This window comes from Chiloscyllium plagiosum, chromosome 21 (assembly GCF_004010195.1).
Source record: "Chiloscyllium plagiosum isolate BGI_BamShark_2017 chromosome 21, ASM401019v2, whole genome shotgun sequence".
NCBI lineage: Eukaryota > Metazoa > Chordata > Chondrichthyes > Orectolobiformes > Hemiscylliidae > Chiloscyllium > Chiloscyllium plagiosum.
This window is the reverse complement of record NC_057730.1, coordinates 20,462,692-20,487,155: the sequence shown is the minus strand read 5'-3', so window position 1 is coordinate 20,487,155 and position 24,464 is coordinate 20,462,692. Positions and strand designations below refer to the sequence as shown.

General features: G+C 41.7%; 1 protein-coding gene across 1 annotated transcript in view; it reads right to left on the bottom strand.

Annotated features, from left to right (window-relative positions):
• LOC122560610 (PDZ domain-containing protein 9-like) overlaps positions 1 to 24,464 on the bottom strand; it is a 33,080-nt gene that overhangs the window by 4,991 nt on the left and 3,625 nt on the right. Inside the window, exon 2 of the mRNA XM_043711415.1 lies at positions 16,979 to 17,161. Within this exon, the coding sequence (XP_043567350.1) occupies positions 16,979 to 17,147 (169 nt within the window). The 5' untranslated portion in view covers positions 17,148 to 17,161. The remainder of the gene's footprint in view (positions 1 to 16,978; positions 17,162 to 24,464) is intronic.

Genomic DNA, 24,464 nt, shown 5'->3' with positions numbered 1-24,464 from the left:
GGGGGGGGGTTCTGTCATTGTTGTGGTTGGAGGGGTGGGGTTCAAGGGCAGAGATGCAGGAAGTGATAAGATGCATTGGAGGGCATCAACCATGTTGGGGGGGGGGGAATTGTGGTCGTTTTTAATAAATAATTTTAATGAAAAGCTTTTTTAAAAATCTTTTACAAAACATTTATATATAAAGAAAAAGAATAACACAATCAAAACAGAAAAAATACAAAGGACAAGGCCATAGCATTCTACCTTTGTTAATAAACAACCCACTATTCTACCAAAACAAACATATCTACTTAACTAAAACTAAACTACAAACATATTAAATAAATACTAACTTAAACTATATTCAAATAAATTAAATTATATCTCACTACTTTATTCTATCTTACTCATCACACCTCCACTGAGGCTCCCATCCCTGGGAGTGCCCCCTACAGTACCCATATTCTTTTCCTTCCTGTCTCCTCCTCCTGGGGCCCCACGGGTGCCCATAAAGATTCCCTCGGCTATACCACGTCCCTGACTAATATTTCCAACAAGTCAGCTTCAATATAATTTTAAAAGGGCTGCCACGTTCTATAAAACTGCTCCGCTTTGTGGTGCACCATATTTGTGAGATAATCTTGGCAGAGATGCTCCATCACCAGCTTATGCCACCCCATAAGATCTGGTGGTTTTTCTGACATCCTGTTCAGTAGAATGCTCTTCCTCACGCAATGGGCAAGGATATTACAGTTTCTTCCCATGTTCCCCCAGAGAGGGCAAATTTGGCAACCCCAACAGAATTACTGGATTCATGTTAATTTCAATCCCCAGAATGTCCTTTAACTCCCTTGCTCTAGCACTCCAATATCTTTGGATCTTGCAACATGACCAATAACAATGTGTGAGAGTAAATTGCGGTCTTCAAAGAAGGAGGTCATCTAGTCTGTTCTATGGTGGAACTGGCCCTCCTGGGAGCAGATGCGGCAGAGGCAGAGGAATTGGGAATAAGGGATCACATTTTTGCAGGAGGCCGGGTGGGAGTCAGTGGGTTTGTAGAAAATGTCAGTGTTGAGTTGGCCACTGTTGATGGAGATGGAGAGGTCCAGGAAGGGGAGGAAGGTGTTTTGCCTGAAGGGCTTTTGCCTGAAACATTGATTTTCCTGCTCCTTGGATGCTGCCTGACACTCTTGACTTTAATCTCCAGCATCTGCAATACTCACTTTCGCCTAGTTGCTATTACACACAACCCATTGTTAGCCACTAACAGTTTCTATTAACAGCTATTCACTCTCCCAACCAGATCGTTATCCACTCCTTTGTCTAACTGGTTTTTTTCTCTCTCTGGGCTTTACACCTTATCTTTTCCTCTACCTGTTTCTGCATAAACTGATATTTTCCTAGCTATGATCAATTCTGAGGAAGGGTCACCAGAATCAAAATGTTTACAGCATCCATAGTTCTTTCGGTTTCTGAAAAGAAAACCCTCTTATTGAGTTCAGGGTGAAACCTAATTATTGTTTTGAAAGAATGGTTGAAAAGTTATCTCAAGCTTGTATTTTCTGATCAAGCTGTATCTGCAAAACTTCATCAACAAACATGTTGGAATATGGTTAGAAATCACACAACACCAGGTTATAGTCCAACAGGTTTAGATTAGATTCTCTACAGCACGGAAACAGTCCACACTGACCCTCCGAAGAGTAACCCACCCAGACCCATTTCCCTCTGACTAATGCACCTAACACGATGGGCGATTTAGCATGGCCAATTCACCTGACCTACACATCTTTGGATTGTGGGAGGAAGCCAGAGCACCTGGAGGAAACCCATGCAGACACAGGGAGAATGTGCAAACCCCAGTGCAACACCGGCATCTCCAAATCATGCTGGAATATCAGCGCATCAGGCTTTGGAATATCCTATGCATTGTCCTTTTGACTTTGAGAAAAACCCAGTGCTCAAAATGTATTTTTTAGAAAATTCATCTCTGAGAGAAATCTTTTTTTCTCTTTTCCTGAAAAGTGTATGCATTTGTGTGAGATTTATAGGGATATGTATTCATACTACAATATTGCTGACTGGGTATGTTAATCATTTAGATTAGATTACCTACAGTCCACACCGGCCTTTTGAAGAGCAACCCACCCAGACCCGGTACCCTGCATTTACCTTTGACTAATGCACCTAACACTACAGGCAATTTAGCATGGCCAATTCACCTAACCTGCATATCTTTGGACTGTGGGAGGAAACTGAAGCACCCAGAAAAAACCCACGCCAAAACAGGGAGAAAGTGCAATGTCCACACAGACAGTTGCCCAAGGTAGGAATTGAACGCAGGTCCCGTGAGGCAGCAGTGCTAACCACTGAGCCACCATGCTGCCCCTTATTGCATCTTTATTGAATAAGTTGTTTTGCACAGAGGCCAATATCCCAAGCCACGTTTATTTACTTAGTTAAAAATCACACAACACCAGGAAATAGTCCAACAGGTTTATTTGGAAGCACAAGCTTTCAGAGCACCAGGTGGTTGTGGAGGATAGGATCATGATCACAGAATTTATAGCCAAAGGAGTCCAGTGTCACAGCGATGTGATAATTAAACAATTTTAGATTAAATCTTCCATCTTTTAAAATTGGATATGCTGGTTTCTGTTCTTTGATATGTAAATCCCAGAACTTCTTTTCAATTACATTCTCAAGGTATGATTTGAACTATCTCAAGATAGTTCAGCTTTTCTAACAATAGGTGTGAAGTCAGTCTGTCCCAATGTTTAGTCAGACTGACAAGCCCTCTGCATAGTTTTACATGGATTCATGCAGAATTCACCCCATAAACTTGTATGTATGCGCTTGTAGGAGCGACAGTGATTGTGCATGTGAGTGTGTACACGTGGGTGTGAGTGCACATGATAGAGTGTGTGTGTGTATCCACAACCACCTGATGAAGGAACGGCGCTCCAAAAGCTAGTGCTGCCAATTAAACCTGTAGGACTGTAACCTGGTGTTGTGTGATCTTTAACTTTGTACACCCCAATCCAACACTGGCATCTCCAAGTCGTGTGTGTATATGTGTCTGTAAATTTGGTTAAGTGTGTGAGTGTGACGGCGTATATGTCTGTGAGAGGGTGCATGTATGGATGTGAGTGCATGTGAGCGAGAAAGAGCTTGTGTATGAGAGAGGATCTGCATGGGTGTGACAGTATGTAGGAGTATGTGTGTGTGAGAGAGAGTGTATTGTGTACTGGGGTCACCTGTAGTGTGACATGAGCCCAAGGTCCCGTTTGAGGCCATTCCCATGGGTACTGAATGGTGCTAACAGCTTCTGCTCAGCCACTCTGTGTTATTGCTTGTCCTGAAGTCCACCTTGGAGAATGGTCACTCGAAGGTCCATGGATGAATGTCCCGGACCGCTGAAGTGTTCCCCGACTGGGAGGGAACACTCTTGCTTGGTGATTGTTGCACGGTGTCCATTCATCCATTGTCGTTGTGTCTGCTCGGTCTCGTCAATGTACCATTTACTTAGACATAGTGCACTGGTTGTGGCCAGCCAGCTCAGAGTCAACCCACTCAACTGACGATTTTGACGAGTACTGAACTGAACCTTCACCACTTACAGCACTGACTAACCTGTGTTCACAACGTGTTGCTGAAGGAAAGTGAGTGGGAGGTCATCCTTGTTTCATCACATGGCTGTGCCCTCCCTCTCTGGGGAGAAATCCCAATGTTCTTACACAATGCAAACCAAAAGATAGGTGAGTGAAATAACTGCACAGAGGCTAGGTCCTGTCATCAAATCAAAGCTTCCACATCTTTCTTATAATGCGGTGACCAGAACTGCACACATTGGCATTGATCTTCAAATCTACAGGAATAGTGCCTGAGGACTGGAGGATAGCAAATGTGGTTCCCTTGTTCAAAAAGGGTAGTAGACATAACCCTGGTAATTACAGACCAGTGAGTCTCACTTCAGTTTTTGGTAAAGTGTTGGAAAAGGTTATAAGAGATAGGATTTATAACCATCTAGAAAAGAATAATCTGATCAGGGACAGTCAGCACAGTTTTGTGAAGGGTAGGTCATGCCTAACGAATCTTATTGACTCTTTGACAAAGTGACCAAACAGGTAGATGAGAGTAAACCGGTTGATGTGGTGTATATGGACTTCAGCAAAGCGTTTGATAAAGTTCCCTACAGTAGGCTATTATACAAAATGTGGAGGAATGGGATTGTGGGACACATAGCAGTTTGGATCAGTAATTGGCTTGCTGAAAGAAAACAGAGGGTTGTAGTTGATGGAACATGTTCATCTTGGTGTCCAGTTATGAGCGGCATACCACAAGGGTCGGTGTTGGTCCACTGCTGTTCATAATTTTTATAAATGATCTGGATGAGGGCTTAGAAGTATGGGTTAGTAAATTTGTGGACGACACTAAGGTCGGTGGAGTTGTGGATAATGACGAAGGATGTAGTAGGTTGCAGAGAGACATAGATAGGATGCAGAGCTGGGCTGAGAGGTGGCAAATGGAGTTTAATGTGGACAAAGAGATCTCGGTGTCGACGTACACACATCCCTGAAAGTTGCCACCCAGATTGACAGGGTTATTAAGAAGGCATACAGTGTTTTGGCCTTTATTAATAAAGGGATTGAGTTCCGGAACCAGGAGGTTATGCTGCAGCTGTACAAAGCTCTGATACGGCCACACTTGGAGTATTGTGTACAGTTCTGGTCACCGCATTATAAGAAGGATGTGGAAGCTTTGGAAAGGATGCAGAGGAGATTTACTAGGTTGTTGCCTGGTATGGAAGGAATGTTTTACGAGGAAAGGCTGAGGGTCTTGAGGCTGTTCTCATTAGAGAAGAAGGTTGAGAGATGACTTAATAGAGACATACAAGACAATCAGAGGGTTAGATAGGGTGGACAGAGACAGCCTTTTTCCAAGTATGGGGACAGCAAACACGAGGGGACACAACTTTAAAGTGAGGGGAGATAGATATAAGACAGATGTCAGAGGTAATTTCTTTACTCAGAGAGTAGTAAGGGTATGGAATGCTTTGCCAAGTAGTAGATTCGCCAAGTTTAAGTGCATTTAAGTCGTCATTGGACAGGCATATGGACGTACATAGAATAGTGTAGGTGGGATGGGCTTCAGATTAGTATGACAGGGTGGCGCAACATCGATGGCCAAAGGGCCTGTACTGCGCTGTAATGTTCTATGTTCTATATTTACCAGAGAACAGTACACTGGCTGTGGCCAGCCAGCTCAGAGTCAGTCTTCAAAACTGAGCAAATTTTATTCTCCTGTTATATCTTTTTCACTACTGCCTTGCAGCAATGATGTTTTTTCCCCCACAGTACCCATGTTGTGTGTGCGTAAGTGCAGGAGCCAGTAAAAAAAAACAAGTGTGAGATAATTTTATTTGACATTTCCACCGCAGAGAAAACACCCACGTGGCCAGTGAACCAGCGACCTGTTTTTTTTTTGTTCTTTTCAGTCCAAAGGAGAATACAAAAAGGCACCAGCCTTCCTTCTCACACAAGTACACTGGCTGTGGCCAGCCAGCTCAGAATCAGTCCCCTGAACTGAGGAAATTCTAATCTCTGGTTATATTTTTTAAAATCCCCACACTACCGCCAAATTGCGATGGTCAGCCCGGGCTCTCCTGATTGGCCCTGGTTAACATCCCAATGAAGGATTTCACAGAGAACAAGGTCCACCTGGTTCCAATCACTACAGATAATAAAGCCACAATTGTGTTTATTAAGAAGTCTGGTTGGTAGAGCTTCTTATTTTCAATCCTGATATGGACAAGGAACTTTGTTGGTAACTGGAAAGGATATTTTTATTCCATGCTGTGAGCTGTGGAATAGTGGGACTACAGAAACAATGCACTCCTACAGCTTTGGTCATAACACTGTGGCTAGTTTAGATTAGATTACATTACAGTGTGGAAACAGGCCCTTCGGCCCAACAAGTCCACACCGACCCGCCGAAGCGCAACCCACCCATACCCCGACATTTACCCCTTACCTAACACTACGGGCAATTTAGCATGGCCAATTCACCTAACCTGCACATCTTTGGACTGTAGGAGGAAACCGGAGCACCCGGAGGAAACCCACGCAGACACGGGGAGAACGTGCAATCTCCACACAGTCAGTCGCCTGAGGCAGGAATTGAACCCGGGTCTCTGGTGCTGTGAGGCAGCAGTGCTAACCACTGTGTCACTGTGCCGCCCACAGTCTGTGACTTCAATTGCTAACACTGTGACCGGTATTCTTGGTATGTTCCATTACTGTTTCTCTTGGACTGAAAGTGATGGACTTATCCATCGAGGCAAAATTTTAATCTTTAACTATGGATTAAAGCCTGAAATTTTGTTCAGACACTTGCAGAAACCTTATTTGTAATTTGTATAATTAATCCTCTTAAGTATAGCTTCCAGGTTCTGTAACATGCATTTCAATTTTGAATCATGCAGCATTGACATTTTCTAACTTAATTTCATGTGTACGTTAAATGTATTAACATAATTGAATTCTGTTATCCTAAGTAGCACATTGATTTTAACTGACAATTTTTAAAGATGGAAGTTTGGATATTAAATTAAAATGTTTGGCCCATATCCCTCTAACCTGTTCCTATTCAATGTAGCCATCCAGATGCCTTTTAAATGTTGTAATTGTACCAGCCTCCACCACTTCCTCTGGCAGGTCAGTCCATAAATGTACCACCCTCTGTGTGGAAAAAAAACACCCCTTAGGGTCCTTTTAAATCTTTCGCCTCTCACCCTAAACTAATGCTTGCTAGTTTTGGACTCCTCTACCCTGGGAAAAAGATCTTAGCTATTCACCCTATCCATGCCCCTCATAATTTCTGGTGGACTTGAAAGAAAACTCATCAGTGACACCACAGGAAAGTTATGAGTTGATTGTTTGATGAGTAACTGATGTTGCTTACTGTGTGTGAAGTGCTGAAATTGAGAAAATATAAATTTTTAAAAATGTGTAATACCCTATGAAGTGGGAGATGGCACGGGGCAGGGTGACACTAAGCACACACATGCAAGCTAGCCGCTGAGCCATAAGTTGGCCACTTGGCACGCAAGATGGTCGCCGGACCACAGTATGAAGAGAGAGAGCAGAGCAAATACAGATACTGCCCTGGGGGGCCACCAGGATGCCAGCACAATGCACTCACAGCCTAGTTGATTAGTTTAAAGCAGGTGGGGGAGTAGTGTATACTGCCCGCCGAGGGTTTGGGTCCAGCCAACACCTTTGATGGAAATGCTAACTGTTTGATACGGACTCAATACCAAGTGCTAATACCAGGGCTGCAGTAATCATCCTTGTCAGCAAGAGCAATTAGCACCCATTACTACAGTAATGAACTTCCGCAGAAATTGACAATGTCTGAGCTGGAACTATAAGACCATAAGACATAGGAGTGGAAGTAACGCCATTCGGCCCATCGAGTCCACTCCGCCATTCAATCATGGCTGATGCGTCTTCTGATTTCCCACTGTTCTTAGCCACTTTATAGGATCTCTCTTTTTTATGAGACTGACAATGACCAGGCTGAAATTAACAAAGGCTGCGCTGGAACTGACATTGACTGCACCAAAACTATTAACGATACTGCAATGTTTACAATAAACAAACTATGTTACAAAGACGATAACCTCATCACTGACCTATTATATTAAAAAATGTATAAAAGTATCTTGACGTGCTCCGGGTTGAGAGAAGACTCGCAGCTGACCACTGAGCTGTTGGTGTCTTTCTCTCCCCGGAGCTCCGGTAATTCCTTGTACAATAAACTCTGTTGTTGAACCCGAACTCTGACTCCGAGGCTGGTAATTTTCCCGACAAACACATAGATTACATTAGATAAGAGATTCTAGCAGAAAGGAAATAAGAAGCTAATGATTTCATCATATATTTTATTAGAACATAGAACATGATAGCGCAGTACAGGCCCTTTGGCCCTCGATGTTGTGCTGACCTATGGAACCAATCTGAAGCCCGTCTAACCTACACTATTCTATTCTCATCCATATGTCTATCCAATGACCATTTAAATGCCCTTAAAGTTGGCGAGTCTACTACTGTTGCAGGTAGTGCATTCCACATCCCTACTACTCTGAGTAAAGAAACTACCTCTGACATCTGTCCTATATTTATCACCCCTCAATTTAAAGCTCGTGCTATCCATCGCCAACTGAGGTAATAGGTTCTCACTGTCCACCCTATCTAAGCCTCTGATTATTTCATATGTCTCAAGTAAGTCACCTCTCAACGTTCTTCTCTCTAATGAAAACAGCCTCAAGTCCCTCAGCCTTTCCTCACAGGACCTTACCTCCACACCAGACAACATCCTAGTGAATCTCCTCTGAACCCTTTCCAAATCTTCCACATCTTTCCTATAATGTGGTGACTAGAACTGTACACAATACTCCAAATGTGGCCACACCAGAGTTTTGTACAGCTGCAGCATGAGCTCATGGTTCCGAAACTTAATCCCTCTACCAGTAAAAGCTAACACCGTATGCCTTCATAACAACTCTATCAACCTGGGTGGCCACTGTTAGGGATCAATGTGCATGGACAATGAGATCTCTCTGCTCATCTACACTACCATTAGCCCAGTACTCTTTATTCCTGTTGCTCCTCCCAAAGTGAATCACCTCACACATTTCCAGATTGAACTCCATTTGCCACCTCTCAGCCCAGCTCTGCAGCTTATCCATGTCTCTCTGTAACCTGCAACATCCTTCAGCATTATCCACAACTCTACTGACCTTAGTGTCATCCGCAAATTTACTAACCCATCCTTCTATGCCATCATCAACAAGGTCATTTACCCTCATCCACCTGTTCGGTCACGTTCTCAAAGAACTCAATAAGGTTTGTGAGGCACGACCAACCCTTCACAAAACCATGTTGACTCTCCTTAATCAACTTATTCCTCTCTAGATGATTATAAATCCTACACTTTACCCACAACCGAAGTAAGGCTCACAGGTTTATAATTACCAGGGTTGTCTCTACTCTCCTTGTACAAGGAGACAAAATTTGCTATCCTCCAGTCTTCCCACACTATTCCTGTAGACAATACCGACATAATGATCAAAGCCAAAGGCTCAGCAATCTCCTCCCTGGCTTCTCAAAGAATCCTAGGATAAATCCCATCTGACCCAGGGGACTTATCTACTTTTACACTTTCCAAAATTGCTAATGCGTCCTCCTTGTGCACCTCAATCCCATCTAGTCTAGCAGCCTGTATTTCAGTATTCTGTTGCCAAGTTTGGTACCCATGGGGGTGGCCTCAACCAGGACCTTGGGTTCATGTCACACTACTGTGTGGAGTTTACACATTCTCCCCGTGTCTGCGTGGGTTTCGTCCAGGTGCTCCGGTTTCCTCCCACAGTCCAAAAATGTGCAGGTCAGGTGAATTGGCCATGCTAAATTGCCCGTAGTGTTAGGTGCAGGGGTAAATGTAGGGGAATGGGTCTGGGTGGGTTGTGCTTCGGAGGGTCGGTGTGGACTTGTTGGGCCGAAGGGCCTGTTTCCACACTGTAAGTAATCTAATACAGGTGACCCCACTGCACCACACACGCACACTCCTAAAGACCCATATACTCGCACAGACCCTCTCTCATACGCTCACACATACACTCCCAAAATCTCACATGATACCCTCTCATGTACACTTGTACCCCTTTACAGGCATACTCACATACATACATATACACACACTCTCTCACAGACTCTCATATGCTCCCCCCGCGCACGCACGCACAATAGGTTCTCACTGTCCACCCTATCTAAGCCTCTGATTATTTCATATGTCTCAAGTAAGTCAAGTTTGTGGGGTGAATTTGGACTTGCAGAATTACATTTTCTTTTGCTCAAAAACTGCATGAATCCATGTAAGATTCTGTAAATCCCTTTTGTAGATTAGAATCAGTCCGAACATTGGGGCACAGACAGCCTCACACAGGGCACCTCACACCTTCAATGCATTATCTGAGCCAACATGGCACCTATTGTTAAAGTTCACTTGAGAATGTAACTTTAAGAAAGTTCTGGAATTTACAAATGAAAGAATTGAAACCAACATGCCCATTCTAAAAGATGAGAGACTTAACAAACTTTCTAGGTCTTTTTCAAAATATAATTCACACTGTAAACTTTTGCTATAAATTCTGTGTCCTACGATCTTAAACTTGACAAGCACCTGTTGAAGGAGCTGCGCTCCAAGAGCTAGTGCTTCCAAATAAACCTGTTGGGACTATGACCTGCTGTTGTGTGATTTTTAACTTTGTACACCCCAGTACAACACCAGCTCCTCCAAATCAAGTATTCTCTTTGACCACATTGTCTTAAGAAGTTTATTAGATTCTAAGGTTTAAGTTCATACTGTCACCATTAGTGAGAAAAAGACATTAATTTGTTCAATAATACATTCATCAGATAATTAATTACTTAATTCAAACACAATAAAAATGGTGATATGTTAGATTTCAGGATGCTCCAGGACATCAGTATGATCCATAGCAAACACATCTGAAGGAAGTGTTTGCCATCCGAGTAGATTTGGCTTAGAGTTTATGAGCTAGAAGCTAGACTACCAGCACTTCAACACAGCAGGGAGGGAGAATGTTAACTGGACACTTTTATTCCAGGAAGTGGTTATACACTTTAGGAGAGGGTCTTCTGGTCTGATCTCGTCAGGAAAAGGACAGTAACATCTACAAGTGTGGAAGCTGGAGCATCACCTTCTGCAATTGTCCAACAGGTTCAATGTTTTTTCAGTTTGTTGGGATGAGAGTAAGGGCTGCAGGGTGGTTGAGCTCATTGACCATGGCACTGTGATAAAGGAATTCATTCAAGTGGGAGTAGCAGAAAGGAATGTAATGGTATTAAGGGATACTAGAGTATGATTGACACTGTTCTCTGCATCAGAGTTCAGAAGTCTATTATATGGCTGGTGCCCATTCAGGATACACCTTTCAGGACTGGAGAACACTTAATGGTAAGGTCTTAGGGAGTGTTACTGAACAAAGAGACCTTGGCGTGCAGGTTCATAGCTCCTTGAAAGTGGAGTCGCAGGTAGATAGGAAGGGTTACAGGGATAGGGTAGAGGGGTGGGTCTGGGTAGGCTGCTTGTTTGGAAAAGGCGTTTGGTATACTTTCCTTTATCGGTCAGAGTATTGAGTCATTGGGAAGTCATGTTGCGGCTGTACAGGACATTGGTTAGGCCACTGTTGTAATATTGCATGCAATTCTGGTCCCCTTCCTATCGGAAAGATGTTGTGAAACTTGAAAGGGTTCAGAAAAGATTTTCAAGGATGTTGCCAGGGTTGGAGGATTTGAGCTATAGGGAGATGCTAGATTGGGTTGGGATATAATTTGTGGTGGGAGGGGGAGGATCCAGTTTATCTTGTTCATGTCATGTCAGCACCAACAGCTTAGGAAGAACAAAGAAAGAGGTTCTGCATATTCAGTATGAGGAGCTAAGCGCAAACTAAGAAGCAAATTTCAAAGATGATAATCCCTAGATTACTACCATAGTAATACATAATTTAGCATAGAGGAAATAAAATCATAGAATTGTGTAGATCAAAGACTGGTGTGGTAAAAGTGGGCAGTTATTGGGGCACTGGCACCAGTACTGGAGAGAGTGTGGCCTGTGCACTGCATTGGTCTACAACTGAACCTTGCTTGGACCAGTATTCTATTCAGCTACAAAACTTGGGAAGTATAGAGGGTTTTAAATTAAACAGTGGTGAAAAAGATCCAGTTTAGGAAGATTTGGTAAGTCAAAGAGTAGCGAGACAAGGCTAGTCAGAAAGGTATTAATGTAGGAAATAATAAACAGACCATGATCGAAAGGGATAGCTAGTGAAGATCAACAGATGAGGCTAGAGGTTACAAAAATAATAAAGCAATGAAATAAAGTGTCCATATCTGAATGCACATAATATTTCAAATGAAACAAATTAATTGATGACATAAATAGAAATAAATAAGTACTATCTGATAATCATTACAGAAACATGGCTGCAGGTTGATGTAAACTGTGACCTGCGTATTGAATGGCATACAACATTTAGAAAGGATTGGAAGCTTGGAAAAGGTGGAGGGGTGGTATTAACACAGGAGAGAGGAATTATTTAAGTTCAGGGTACCATGATGTAGAAACATGTTTGGGTGGAGATGAGAAATGATAAAGGCAAGAAACCATTTGATGTTTCAGCCCCCTCACATGTGGTAGGATGGAATATAAAGAACAAGTAATGGGACCTTGTTCAGAAAATTAAGTTGATAATCATGAGAGATTTTTAATCTACAAATTGGCTGGAAAGGTCAATGGGAAAGATAGCCTCCATAAATAATTCAATAGAATGCTTTAACGATAGTTTCTTCGAACAGGGCATTTCGGAGCCAGCCAGAGAGCAAGTTATACATGACCTGATACCTTGCAATACGTTAGGATTAATTAATAATCTTGTGGTTGAATATGCCCTTAGATTGCTGCAATCATAAAATAATTCCACTTTACATTCAGTTTGAGGCAGAAAAGTGTGGGTTCAAGACCAGAACATTACACTTAAATCAAGGCAATTATGAGTGCATGAAAGTAAAACTACATAAAGTGGACTGGTAAATTAGGTTAGGGGATAGGTCAATATAGGCATGGTAGCCAGACATTTAGGTGGGTATTCCAGAATGTATAGATTCCAAAATTATAGAAAAAAATCCAAGTAGAACCCACCATCTGTGATTAACTAGAAAGGTTAAATTTAAATATTAATGAGTGTAAATGAGACATAGTATAAGAGAAAGCTCACTATAAATATGAAAACAGATAGTAAGCATTTCTAAAGATATTTAGAAGTTAAAAGACTTAAAGTGAGCATTGGTCCTGTAGAAAGTGAGACTGGGGAATTAAAGATGACCAATAAAGGGACAGCAGATGAATTGAACAGGTATTTTGCATCAGTATGCATTATGAGGATACAAGATACATCCCAGAATTATTTGTTAATCAGGAAATAGGAGAGGGCAACTCAAAAAAATTACTATCACCAGGAAAGTGGTACTAGAATCCTTACAGTATAAAAGCAGGCCATCCGGTCCATCGAGTCCACAGCCACCCTCCAAACAAGCAGCCCACCCAGACCCACCCCTCTACCCTATCCCTGTAACCATGGCTAATCCACCTAGCCTGCACATCCCTGGACACTATGGGTAATTTAGCATGGCCAATCCAGCTAACCTGCACATATCTGGACTATGGAAGGAAACTGGAGGAAACCCACAAATGCACAGGGAGTATGTGCAATTTCCACACAAGCAGTCACCAAAGGTTGGAATTAAACCCAGGTCCCTGGCGCTGTGAGGCAGCAGCGCTAACAATTGAGCCACCGTGCCAAGATAACAGCTGGTTTAGCCACTCCCTTGTGCTGTTATCTTTAACCTCCGTGACAGAGGACAGGAACAACTGGGAGACCATGCTGTCTGTGGGCTTCATGTCATACAGTCTGCATAAAAGGATTTGCTGATCCTCAGGGTGCCAGACTGAGATGTTGTTACCAAGACATTTTCTTCCTTCAGGCTGCAACACAGAGTTCTCCTTGTGCACCTTCTGGAAGAAGAAATGCGAGCACGTCTCATCCTGCTCCACAGTGCAGACCCTTGATTGGAAGATTAGCTTGGAGGCCTCTGAGGCAAAGAGTGAAGCTTGCTGGCTCTTCACCTCCTGGAGAACCTCTGTGACATCAACCCCGATCATCTGCAGCAGGAGTTAGTTCTGCATGTTTTTCTGGAGTTTGGACTGTTTTCCCTGTCTCTCTCTCTTGCCTTCTGAACACCTTTGAGGATAAATAACCTCTTGATATTCCCCTTGACTGTTTCCCAGAAGTCAGCTGGAGATTCAAACTGAACAAATTGTGGGAGCTGTCAAGTCCCTGGGTCATTCTGAAACCTCACGCTAGAATCATAAACTAAATCAAAAACAAAAACAGAAGTTGCTGGAAAAGCTCAGCAGGTGGGCGGCACGGTGGCACAGTGGTTAGCACTGCTGCCTCGCAGCGCCAGAGACCCGGGTTCAATTCCCGCCTCAGGCGACTGACTGTGTGGAGTTTGCACATTCTCCCCGTGTCTGGTTGGGTTTCCTCCGGGTGCTCCGGTTTCCTCCCACACTCCAAAGATGTGCAAGTCAGGTGAATTGGCCATGCTAAATTGCCCGTAGTGTTAGGTAAAGGGGTAAATGTAGGGGTATGGGTGGGTTACGCTTCGGCGGGTCGGTGTGGACTTGTTGGGCCGAAGGGCCTGTTTCCACACTGTAAGTAATCTAACCAAATTCAGGTCTGGCAGCATCTGTGAAGAAAAATCACAGTTAACATTTCCTCAGAAGGGTGACCGGACCCAAAATATTAACTCTGATTTCTCCTCACAGATGCTGCCAGGCCTGCTGAACTTTTCCAGTAACGTCTGCTTTTGTTTCTAATTTACTGCGTCTGCAGTTCTTTCAGTTTTTATCATAAACAAAGATCCTGGCGAGATAGTTGGTGCATTTGTTTTGGTTTTCAAAAATTGCCCTGATTTGGGAATGGGTTCCACTGGGATAGAAAGCAGGGAACTAAAGGTCAGTTATTTTAACATCTGTTATAGTAAAGCTATTATTCAAAACATTATAGCAGGGCACATGGAGAAATTCAATGAAATCAGGTTTCATTGAAAGGGAAATTATGTATAACAAATTTATCAGAGTTCTTTGAAGAAGTAACTTGTGTTGTGCATGAATTGTAACCAGTGGATATCCTGTACTGATTTTCAGAAAGCATTTGATAATGTGCTGCATCAAAGGTTATTGAGGAAAATAAATGTTAATAGTGTAGGGGATAACAAATTGGCTTGGATAGAAGTTTGGCTAGCTAATAGGAAACAGAGAGTAGGCATAAATAGTTTGTTTTCTTGATGGCAAGACGAAATAGTGATTTTCCACAGGGATCAGTGCTAAGCCTCAGGTTTTTATAATTTCTGTAATGACAGATGAAGGGATCAAAAGTACAGTTGCTAACTTGGCTGATAACACAAAGTCAAGTAGAAATGTAAGTTGTGAAGAGAATGTAAGGAGGTTAAAAATATAAATGTGTTAAGTGAGTGGGCAAAGATGTGGCAATGGAGTATAATGTGGGAAAATGTGAAGTTTTCCTTTTTGGCTTAAAGAATAATAAAAAAGCACAATTTCTAATTGGCAAAAAATTACAAAGCTTTGAGATGCAGAGGGATCTGGGTACCCTCATGCATGAATCACAAACAGTTAGTATCAGATACAGCAAGTAATTAGGAAAGCTAATAGAATGATATGATTTATTACGATGGAAATTTAAAACAAGCATAGTGAAGCAATGCTTCAATTATACAGGACTTTGGTGAAAGCCTATTTGGAATATTGTGTACAGTTTTGGTTGGCCTTTTTAAAAAAAGTTGAAAATGTTTTGGGAAAAATCTCAGGAATGGAGGTGTTTTCTTATGAGGAAAGGTTAGACAGGTTAGGCTTGTATGTGCTGGGGTCTAGAAGAGTAAGAGGTGACCTGATTGAACTATATAAGATCCTGAGGGATCTTGACCAGGTGGATGTGGAAAGGACGTTTTCTTTGTGAAGGTCACTGTTTAAAAATAAGGAGTCATACATTTAAGAAAACGAAAAGGAGAATATTTTTCTTACAGAAGAGTGTTTTGAACTCTGCTTCTGCTGCCTTTTGAGAAAGAAGTCCTTGAGATTTTAAAGGCAGAGGTAAATAACTTATTGATGAACAAGAGGGTGAAATATTATTGGGAGTAGGTGGGAATGTAGAGGATTACACCTGCTTTTAATTCATATGTTCATTCGTAAAATCCTCTACCAATTGTTTGTTGTAAACCAACTACATGTTTTTCACACCCATCTTTTGATTCGTTATTTGTCTCATTGCTACCTTTTGCTTTGCATCACCATCCCTTTAACTACTTATTTCCTGTCATCCAAATTATCACAAATCTTCCTTTGTTCAAACTCTGCTAAATTGCTAACTTCTTGTTATTGATTAAAATATTAATTCAGTTTTTCTCTCGACAGATGCTGTTGGATCTTTGTGTTTTCTTTTTTCAGTTTTATTTATCATAGATACAGCATAAAGAATTTACAGCCCAATTTACTGACCCATGAGAGCTTCTCCCATCCCTCTTCATAGTTGGAGATCAGTATCTGAACCCTAACAACATATCTTTCTATTATAAAGACAGAAAGTTCTGAAAATACTCTGCAGGACTGAAGGAATCTAAGCAGAAAGAGAGGCAATGTTTCAGGTCAATGACCCTTTAGCAGAACAAGAAAAAGCATGTTCTTCTATTCCTTTCTCCCTGGTGTCTATTTAGTTTCCCCTCAAATGCATCATTGCTATTCATCTCAGACTACTGTCTATGGTAGCGCATTCCACCTTCACACCACTCTCTGGATAAAGAGGTATAAAACACTGTTGTATTCCTTAAGATTTCAATCGTGACTATCTTGTGTTTTTCACTTCTATTTTTGGACTCACCTTGCTCCCACCACAAGTGGAAAGATGGATCTATTTATGATTTATTTTTTATTAATTCACAGGATGTGGCAAGGCTGGCATGGATTCCTCATCTCTTTTCGAGTAGGTGGAATGCTGGGTCACTTCAGAGGGTAATTAACATGGGTCAGAATGGCAGATTTGTTTCGCTAAATGCCATTATTGAACACAATGAACTCTTACATTAACCTGCTAGTTTCAGACCCCATTTCTGATACTATCTTCAATTCCAGATTTATTTAATTAACTGAACTAAATTTCCACAGGTGCTTTACTGGGGTCATTCCACTCAACACCCACCCTGCTCATATGGCCAATTGGTTTTGAAAGGGTAGTCATGTTTTATCAGATTTCTTACAACAGATTGTTTTGTTTTTAAATTACCTTGCTTTAGGTTTGCTGCTCTGTGGCTGTCTCCAGAACTGTTCCCAATAACATGAACGATCTGCAGAAAGGATCCATGTTCGATCAAGACCAAACCCAGGCCATTAACATCCTTTTTGATTAATGTATTTAGGCTGGGACCTAAGTTATGTTCTGGAACATCTTTCATATCTCCATCTGGTTCTGTAACACAGAATAGCCTTGTTTAATTCATGAGAGTGTAACTGTTACTATGTGTATCAGCTATGCACTGAGAAGTAGTGAGGAAACTCCAAAAAATACAGTCACAAGAATAAACTCGGAGTATCAGGAACGCTGGAACAGATTGGGGTTCTAATCATAGAAAAAGGCGGCTGAGGAGTGATCTGATAAAGTCTTTAAAATTATAACATAAGTGTAGAGAAGATGTTTCCAATGACAGGGAAACAAAAAGTTGGGGGCATTAGTATAAAACAGTCACTAAAAAATCCACTGAGGAATTCAGGAGAAATTTCTCTTATCCAGGGAGTGTGAGTTGAAGCTGTAAACACTAAAATACATCAGGGAAGGTGATCATTACCTGTATATTTTATCCAAGATGCTGTTATACCCCTTAACATGAGGGTTGCTCCATTTGGTCCATGGTCAGGGAAAGGAAAGTGTGATTTTGAATGAGGCAAGTAAAGGGAATCTTGAACCAAGAAGATAGAAATGGAGGAGCCTCTGCCATTGCAATTATCCAACAGGTTTGAGGTTCTTGCAGCCTGCATGGATGAAATCAGGGTCACAGAATGGATGAGGAGCAAACCATGGCACCATGAAGCCATTCAAACTGGGGAGTTATAAGGAATATGTGGTAGTAGATGGCTGTCAAATCAGGGAGAGAAAGGCGTTGTTCTCTGCAGCCAACAGTAAGAGTCTAGAAGGCTGTTTGCTATCTGCCTGGTTCCAAGGTTCATGACTCATTCTTTCTGCTAGAACCATAGAGTCAAAAGACAGAAAGAGGCCTTTCAGCCCAACTTATCCATGCTAACCAGGTTTCCTAAACTGAACTAGTGTGATTTGCCTGTGTTTGGCCCACATCCCTTGAAATATTTCCTATCCATGTACCTGTCTGAATGACTTTTAAATGTTGTTATTGTACCTGCCTCTATCCCTTCGTCTGGTTGCTCTTTCCATTTATGCACCATCCTCTGTGTGAAAAAGTTGCCCCTGGGGTCCTTTTAGATCTTTCCCATCTCACCTTAAACCTACGCCCCCGAGTTTTGGATTCCCCTACTCTGGGTAAAAGTAATTTGCCGTGGGACGGGAAAGATCCAACTGTCATGGTCCAAGTAGGTAGTGATCACATAGAAAGGATTAAGAAAGTGGTTCTGCTTAGAGAGTATAAGCAGCTAGGAACTAAATTAAAAAGCAGAAATTTTGTATTTTATCTGAGACAAAAGCAATTTGGAAATCAGTAAATAAAATTAGAGGGTTAACTCTATGGATCAAAGATTCGAGTGGGGAAAATGGGTTTCAATTCCTGGGGCATTGCCACAGAGGGCTGTGGAGACCAGGTCATTGAGTGTGTGTAAGACTGAGATAGATAGGTTCTTCAGTATCAAGGGTTTTTTAATAGATTAGATTAGATTCCCTACGGTACGGAAACAGGCCCTTCAGCCCAACAAGTCTGAACAGTAAACCATCCAGACCCTATATTTATCCCTGACTACTGCACCTAACACTATGGGCAATTTAACATGGCCAATCCACCTGACTTGCATGTCTTTGAATTGTGGGAGGAAACCAGAGAACCTGGAGGGAACCCACGTAGACACGGGGAGAATGGGCAAACTCCACACAGACAGTCACCCGAGGTAGGAATCGAACCCAGGTCCCTAGCACAGTGAGGCAGTAGTGCTAACCACTGAACCACTGTGTCGCCCAGTTACGGGGACAAAGCGGGAGAATGGTGTTGAGAAACTTACCAACCGCGATTGAATGGTAGAGCAGACTCAATGGGTTGAATGGCCTAATTTCTGCTCCTATGCCTCATGGTCTAAGTGGGAGATGTACCATTGAGATGGCCTTCACCTTGAACCATGCTGTGACCAATGGTCTGATGAGTCATATAACTGGTGTGATAGAGAGGGTTTTAAACCAAATAGTGGGACCAGGGGAAAAAGGGGGTTCAAATGTGATAAACTAAGACAAAACAAGTAACAATAAGGGAAGATCTGAGTGTGGCAGGAATGGACAGAGCACACAAATTTAAGAATGTCTTCGCAAACAATTTATGAAATCAATTTATTAGAAACAAGATCTTAGGTTGGAAGATTAAGTTGTCGAATCAATACAGATGGGGCAAACAGCAAAAGGCAACACACATTGGTAGGATTTAGGCCACCATGCAATCGTGGTAATGTAGGGCATAATATAAATCAGCAAAACTAGAGTACATGTAGTATAAGCAGTAGTCTAATGCAGTAGTCACAGGGGACTTCACTCTACATTTGGACTGGAAAATTAGCACTAATGTTGTGGAGGACAAACTCCTGGAAGGTATGGTTTTCTAGAACAGTATGTTTAGGAACTAGAAAATGGGATATTGTGGATTTAGTATGATGCTATAAGAAATGGCTAACTCATTTTTTTTGTAAAGAAATTAATGGGATTAAAAATGGATAAATTCCCTGGTCCTAGTAACCTCAAAGTTATGTCAAGGTAGTAAATGCATGGGTTGTCATTTTCCAAAAATATTAGAAACTCTGGAATGATTCATGCAGGATAGAATGTTGGAAATGTAATCCCCCTATTTAAGAAAGAAGGGTGAGAGAAAATTGGAAATTAGACCTGTCAGCTTGACACCAGTAGTAGGAAAAATACTAGAATCAATTACAAAGAATGTGATAACTGTGCACTTAGAAAATAATGTTAGAATTGAGCAGACACAGCATCAGTTTATGAAAGGGAAATCATGTCTGACAAACTGATGAGAGGTTTTTTTGATAATGTAACTAGCAGATTAGATAATGGGGAACCAGTGGATGTGAAGTATTTTGGATTTTCAGAAAACTTTTTAAAAGGTTCCATAAACACATGGAACTGGAGGTTATATATTGGCACAGACGGAGAATTGATTAATGGAAAGAACACAGAGCAATTCATACTCTGATTGGCAGGTTGTGACTAATTAATGCCTGAACCTCAAATATTCACAATCTATTTTAATGATTTGGATGTAGGCACCAAATGTAATATTTGTAAGCTTGATGTTAATACAAAACTTGATGGAAATGTGACTTGAGAGTAGGATGAGAAAAATAGGTTAAGTCTTTGGGTAATATCATGGTGGATAGAATATAACCGATAAAAACATGAGGTTATCCACTTGTTACGAAAAACAGAAATCCAGGGCATTTCTTCTTTTCTTCTCAATGGTGAAAGATCAGGAAGTGTTGATGTCCACAGAGTCCTGTGTTTCTTTGTTCATAAGTTTGTGAAAGATAAAATTCAGTTGCAGCAAGCATCTAAGCAGGAAATGGAGTATTCACTTTTTATCATGAGAATTTGAGTACAAAGTAAAGATATTCAATTTTAAAGAACCTTGGTAAGCCTGCACTAGAGTATTGTGTGTTGTTTTAGTTTCCTTACTGAAGGAAAAATATACTTGTCATTTAGGGACTGCAATGAAGATTCACCAGACAGATCTCTGGGATAGTGGGATAACTTATGAGGGGAGATTGAAGAGATTGGGTGTACATTCTCTACAGTTTAGAAGACCAAGGTATGAACTTATTAAAGAATTCATATTTCTTAAAGGGCTCACCTGGGTAGATGCAGGAAGAATGTTTTGTCCGGCTTGTATCAGCATAAAAGGACATTAGGACTGAGATAAGGATGAAGTTTTTAACTTGGAAGGTATGAATCTTTGGAATTTACCCAGAGGCCTGTAGAACCTCAGTCACTGAGTACATTCAAGATAGAAGCCAATAGATTTATAGATATTAAAGTTATTAAAAAACAATGCAGGAAAGGTGTATTAAGGTAGAAGATCAGCCATGATCGAGTTGAACAGCAATGCAGGCTCGAGGTGTTGAATGTCCAATTCTCCTTCTGTTTCCCATGTTATCTACAACGTGGAACTTGCTACCACAGGACTGGTTGCAGTAAATAACACAGATGCACTTAACGTTTGTATGGATAAATACAAGGGAGTAAGGAATTGAAGGATAAGTTGATGAGTTCAGATGAATAAAGGTGAAAGGAGCAGCTAATGTATGGCACACAAACATCAACAGAGACCCAATGGCTTGTTTCTATGGCTGAGACTCATTTTGATTCTATGTAAGGCCGAGGTATTTTCAGATATTTAGTTTTGTACCAATCATGGGCTCAGCAACAGCAACAACTTACATATAAAATATATAGTTTACAGTGTGACCAATAGCTTGGTCAATGATGCAGATTTTACCTATTTTCTTTCTATTCACCCTGTTCAATGATGTTATTACACACCTCTGTAGCAGGTGGGATTTGAATCAAGGCCTCCTGGTCCACACTACTACTGCACCACAAGAGCACTTAAAGAGCCTCTTAAATAAAAGGAAGTAAGGTCATGAAGCAGAGAAGTTTTGAGCAGGAATCCCAGAACTTGGACTGAAGGTGCAGTCACCTCGGTGGGACACAGAAAATCAGGATGTACAGGAGGCCAGAACTGGGAAAGCACAAAGACCTCAGAGGATTGAGTGGCTGGAGGAGAATGTAGATACCGTCTGAGGGACTGAAGGGAAGAGAGCGATTTTAACAGAAAGAAAAGCATTTTCAAATCAATGCATTATGAGACTGGGAACCAAAGTAGGTCAAAGAGCAGAGGCAGTTGACAGGTGAACAGGACTTGGTGGCAGACCTTTGGGCAACCTCAGGTTTACAGAATGTGGGCGGCTGGGTTGGAGAGTATCAATCAGAGCAATGGATGTAGAGGCAACAAGGTCGAAAGTGAAAGTGTTAGCGGGAGATGTACTGAAGCAATGTGGGCAATGTGAAATGGATGTGGTCTTAGTGGCCGAGTAGATATAGAGAAACTCATTAAATAAGAAGACAAAGCTTAGGACGCTCCTTAAAACCCACCTCTATGACCAAGCTTTTGGTCATCTGATAAACTATCTGCTTCTGTGACTTGAGTTTTTCAATTTATTTGATTAAGCTCCTGTGCAGCGCCTTGTGACGTTTAAGTACGTTGAAGGCGCAGTGTACATGTAAGTTTTTGTTGGTCATAAATTGTCGTGTGTACGATGTGTTGAAAGCCAAAAAACTGCACAAAACACAGCCAAACAATCTAAACCTCCCCCTCCCTATGAAATGCTGCGGTTTCCCCATCAGGCCCACCTCGTATAGGGCGGACGTTCCAATCTTCAGGCGTCATTACTGCGGCGGGCCCTGGCTGGGAGACGGTGGCAATATACACAAAACACGTGGAAAGTGGTTAGGCCAGTCCCTGTGCAACATGACAAGAACGCCGCTTAACCATTCAAAAACAAACCCCAGATCTCCCATAGCAACAGAGAACTGTTCTGGGAACCTTTCAAATTCGGAAATGTTATTACTCTGGAATGTTGTAAATCCGATGCTTCCAGAGTGTTTGGGTAAATAGGCAGATGCGGGAGCAGGTAGTGTGCAATTGGAAAGCTTCTTCGACAAGTGACTTTAGTTTCAATATTCCCCCACCTCCATTACAAATGATCACCGCGGTCTGGGTGGGCCCGGTTTGACTGCTAACCTCAAGTTACACACTGAATTCATTCATTTCAATGGGATAAATATGTTTCAAACCCTTTTTTGTTTGAATGAGAAGATGGGAAATAAATTGAACAATTGGCATCGAATGCAGGTGGTCCGTGTGTTAAAAATGGAAATGTTATGAGTGAGGGGGAGCTCCATATGTTAATGAATGGGGGGAGGGGGTAGGGCTCAGGCCTTTGTTTCGGTGCTACCCTGGTCTCCGTTTGTTCCATTCATTTATAACAATCAAAAAAGTGAGTAAATCACCCTCCAGAGGGAGCTTGAAGAATCATTCGTTCAACCTGACTCTCGAAATTCTCTGGGCTGAGTGTAAAACACTCAAAACAGTGAGGGTTCTGGGCACGTTTTTGAAAGTCGATGTGGAATGTAAGGGGATCGTGATATAAAAAAAGTGATCGGTTATCTGCCATTGACTGGCGCCTGAAATGGGCTAAGACAAGAAAAAGGCGAACCAAGTAACTTTGAGATGAGACGGAAGTCGATGGAGGAAAGCAGTGGAGATATCTTGGTGAGAAAACTTTGGTATGTTGGGTAGGATCGCCTTTCAGATAGTATCAACAGGGTAGAAATCATCTTCTGCTCTCTATTCAGGAACAATGCTGCCTCTATGATATGTAACCAGCTCATTTAAGTGAGCGCACGCATGCAGCTGTGCAAAACTTGAGCTGCACGTTGAGAAAACTCGATACACATCACAAACGAAAATTCAAGTAGTAGGGGCACTCGGGATTCAGTAATAATTTTTGGAGGATTAATCTTGGTTTCCATGTTATGGACATTTTACTGGGATTTGGTGAATATGAAAGTTTATCGCCTCTAAAACATTGTTTTACAGGACAGGTTCATAATTGTGCGACTGCTTCGTCTATGTCCTTATTAAAAGCTGCTGCTTCACCACACCTGTACAGTCTGCAGCAACAATTCTCCAGCATTAGCACACGAGGGGGCTGTTTCCCATTTAGATCTTCACCTCAGTTCGGATGCCAAAACTTCAGATTGCAGTTTAATGTCTGCTCTGTAATTAATTCCTGAACCATTTATTGAAATTGCGTATTTTATTCATCTTGAACTTTATTTATATTTTCTCTTATTTTAAGTATCTTACTGTAAAAGGTTTTCCGTATTTTTTGTCTTTTTAAACTTACAATCAACTACAGCGAATACATTTATATAGCGCTTTTAATGTAGTAAACCATCCCAAGATACTTCACATGAACAATGGAAAGCAAATTTAACACCAAACCAGAGTAGGGAGTATTAGGACAGGTGATCAAAAGCTTGGTAAAGAGGTATGTTTTAAGGAACACTCGAAGAGAAATGTTAAAGTTAATTAAATTAACAATTTAGAGCGTGAGGTCCAGGCTGCTGAACGCACAGCTTTTCACAGTTGGCCAATTAAAATTGGGGATATGAAAGAAGCCAAAGTTGGCAGACTGCAACGATCAGAGGAGGGTAGAGAAGATGACAAAGAGAGTCGTAGAGGTGTACAGCACAGAAACAGACCCTTCGGTCCAACTCATCTATACTGCCCAGATATCCTAACCTAATTTAGCTCCATTTGACAGCACTTGGCCCATGTCCCTCTAAATCCTTCCTATTCATATACCCATCTAGATGCCTTTTAAATGTTGCAATTGTACTAAATTTTGGGCAGCACAGTGATTAGCACTGCTGCCTTACAGTGCCAGAGACCCCCCCCCCCCCCCCAAATCCCTACAACAAA